The 2,059-nt window shown below is 62.4% G+C and overlaps 2 protein-coding genes across 2 annotated transcripts; one reads left to right on the forward strand and one right to left on the reverse strand.

Annotated features, from left to right (window-relative positions):
- Positions 1-59: 59 nt before the first annotated feature.
- Positions 60-844, reverse strand: LAESUDRAFT_764512 (uncharacterized protein; the record flags this gene model as incomplete). The annotated part of the gene is made up of 1 exon (XM_040913449.1): positions 60-844. A coding segment is annotated over one exon (785 nt), but the record flags the coding sequence as incomplete, so codon positions are not given.
- Positions 845-1,032: 188 nt separating this feature from the next.
- On the forward strand, positions 1,033-1,716 carry LAESUDRAFT_764513 (uncharacterized protein; the record flags this gene model as incomplete). Its single annotated transcript, XM_040913450.1, has 1 exon — positions 1,033-1,716. One exon carries the CDS (start codon positions 1,033-1,035, stop codon positions 1,714-1,716), a length of 684 nt encoding a protein of 227 aa, XP_040758263.1.
- Positions 1,717-2,059: the final 343 nt, after the last annotated feature.

Genomic DNA, 2,059 nt, shown 5'->3' on the forward strand with positions numbered 1-2,059 from the left:
GCGGTGGGTCGGATTGCGGCTGAGAGGCCATATCAGTATCACTTTCAATAGACACGTACCGCGCTTTGTCCTCTGGCCTGCTCATGCCCAAGCGATTCATGTTGATCTCCACCCGCATCTTCTTCAACCTCTCCCTCAGATCCCTTGTCCTTTCGCGTTCCTTTGCGCGGCCGAGCCGCACCTTTCTGAGCATGCGGCGCGTCTCGGCGAGCTCGTCGTTCAGGTCGCCCGCCTCGACGGTCATCTCGTGCAGCCGGCGCATGCACGCGTGGAGCGCCTCGGTGAGCGCGTCGATGTCTGCGCGGGAGAGGGCGAGGGCGTGCTTGGCCGAGTCGGTCCATTTGGTGAGGATGGCGACGGAGGAGTCTTTGCGCGCGAGGTCGCGGTGGACGACGGCGAGCTCTTTCTTGGCGGATGCGAGCTTGGCGGTGAGGGCTGGGGAGTTGACGCGATGAGTGGACGTTGGGGTGTGGCGTCGCGAGTGGGTTGGGGGGTGGTGCGGTGAGTGTGTGGGCGTACTGTGGTTGGTCTCGGTGCCGCTCAATTCAGAGTCAGAGTCGGGAGGTGCCTCGGTCATGATCGAGTCCTCGTCGCCGCCGGCCTTCTCGTTTGGCGTACGCGTTGTCGTGCCTGACGCTCCAGCCGAACATGCGTTAGATTCCGCAATAGATACCTCAGTGGCAATAGGCGTAGCATCGCGCTCTCCTTGGGTGGATGAGATCGCGGCCGAATCTAATGCAATGAGCTCCGATTCAGACGAACTATCGAACAGACCGTCCTCCGACATCGTTCGGACGGACAGGTCTTTGAGAGCGCGCGTTGACGTCGGCATGGATGCGGGCATTGTGACTGGACGCTCGTGATACGGTCGACGAGAGAGCGCTATGACGACACAGCGTGGATCTTTATCGTCCGCTGGGGAGTCCTTGTGTGGCGCAAAGGGTCGACGGTGAGCGCGCAGCCCCAGGCGTTTGAGATCGACGAGCAACGCGAGTGAGCGATAGCCTAGAGTCAAGAGCGAGCGATACTGAGATGAGTGATGTAGATCGACCCCAGCAAGCGCTCAGTGGCCACCGGAGACCGTTTTGGCGGCAACAAACGCTCGTCCTTCGCCTCTGCTCGTCTACGCTGGCCACGTCTCTCGTCCACCGCCTCCTCCGTCTCCCGCATTCACAGCCCACACCGCGGTCCAATGCACCAGCCCGCCTCCATCGCGCAAGCCTCGCCTACCCGCTGCAACACACGCATCTCACGGCCGCAGCCCAGGACTGCCCAGTGGGAAGGGTCGCTTATGGAGATGTCGATGAGCACGAGGGCTGCGCGACAATGTACGTATCTTGTCCTCTGTGCCTCTGCCTGCCGTGCGCTCCCGTTGTCCCCGCTCTTCGTTCTTCATACGCCGCGCTTGAACGCCTGGCGACGTCCCGGTCTCGATGGCAGATCCGACATCGACCGCGAACGCGTGCTGGGTCGACTCAACCATGCAACGCAGGTACGCATCTCTTCGTTCACTGCGCGCCCTGGCTGTCGAGCGACGTCCGCGTACCCAATGCCGTTCTCCCTGCTCTGACCATGTCGCCATCAGCTTCGCGCGCCCGGATGCAACCCACACGCTCTTCCAACGATGAGCGCTGTTCGTTCGACCGCATCGACAACAGCATCCATTGCCGCGTTGCCGAGACGCCGCCGTCGTTCGGCCCTATCCATGCCTTCTGAACGTACATCGCCGCTCGCCGACCGTCGCGCGCTCAGACGCGCGTTCTTCCCCAGCCGACGAGCGGCAATACCTCCACGATATGCGCGTCATCGATGGGTCGCGGCGCAAATGCCCAGCGCGTGCGTGCAACGCTGAGATAGTGGGATCAGGAGCGGGGGTCAGGATTCGCATTGGGCGGAAATGATACACCCGCGCGCGGTTCGCGCGTTTCACGGTGAGTCTGTATGTAATTGATCATCGCGCTGGCATGCGAACGCAGCCATCGCTCGCAGCTCACGCTCATCTCATCACGCGCCGCGAGCGTTCTGCTCTGCTGTTGGCGAGAGCGACCGCGCTCGCGTG

This window comes from Laetiporus sulphureus (assembly GCF_001632365.1).
Source record: "Laetiporus sulphureus 93-53 unplaced genomic scaffold LAESUscaffold_79, whole genome shotgun sequence".
Taxonomy (NCBI): domain Eukaryota; kingdom Fungi; phylum Basidiomycota; class Agaricomycetes; order Polyporales; family Laetiporaceae; genus Laetiporus; species Laetiporus sulphureus.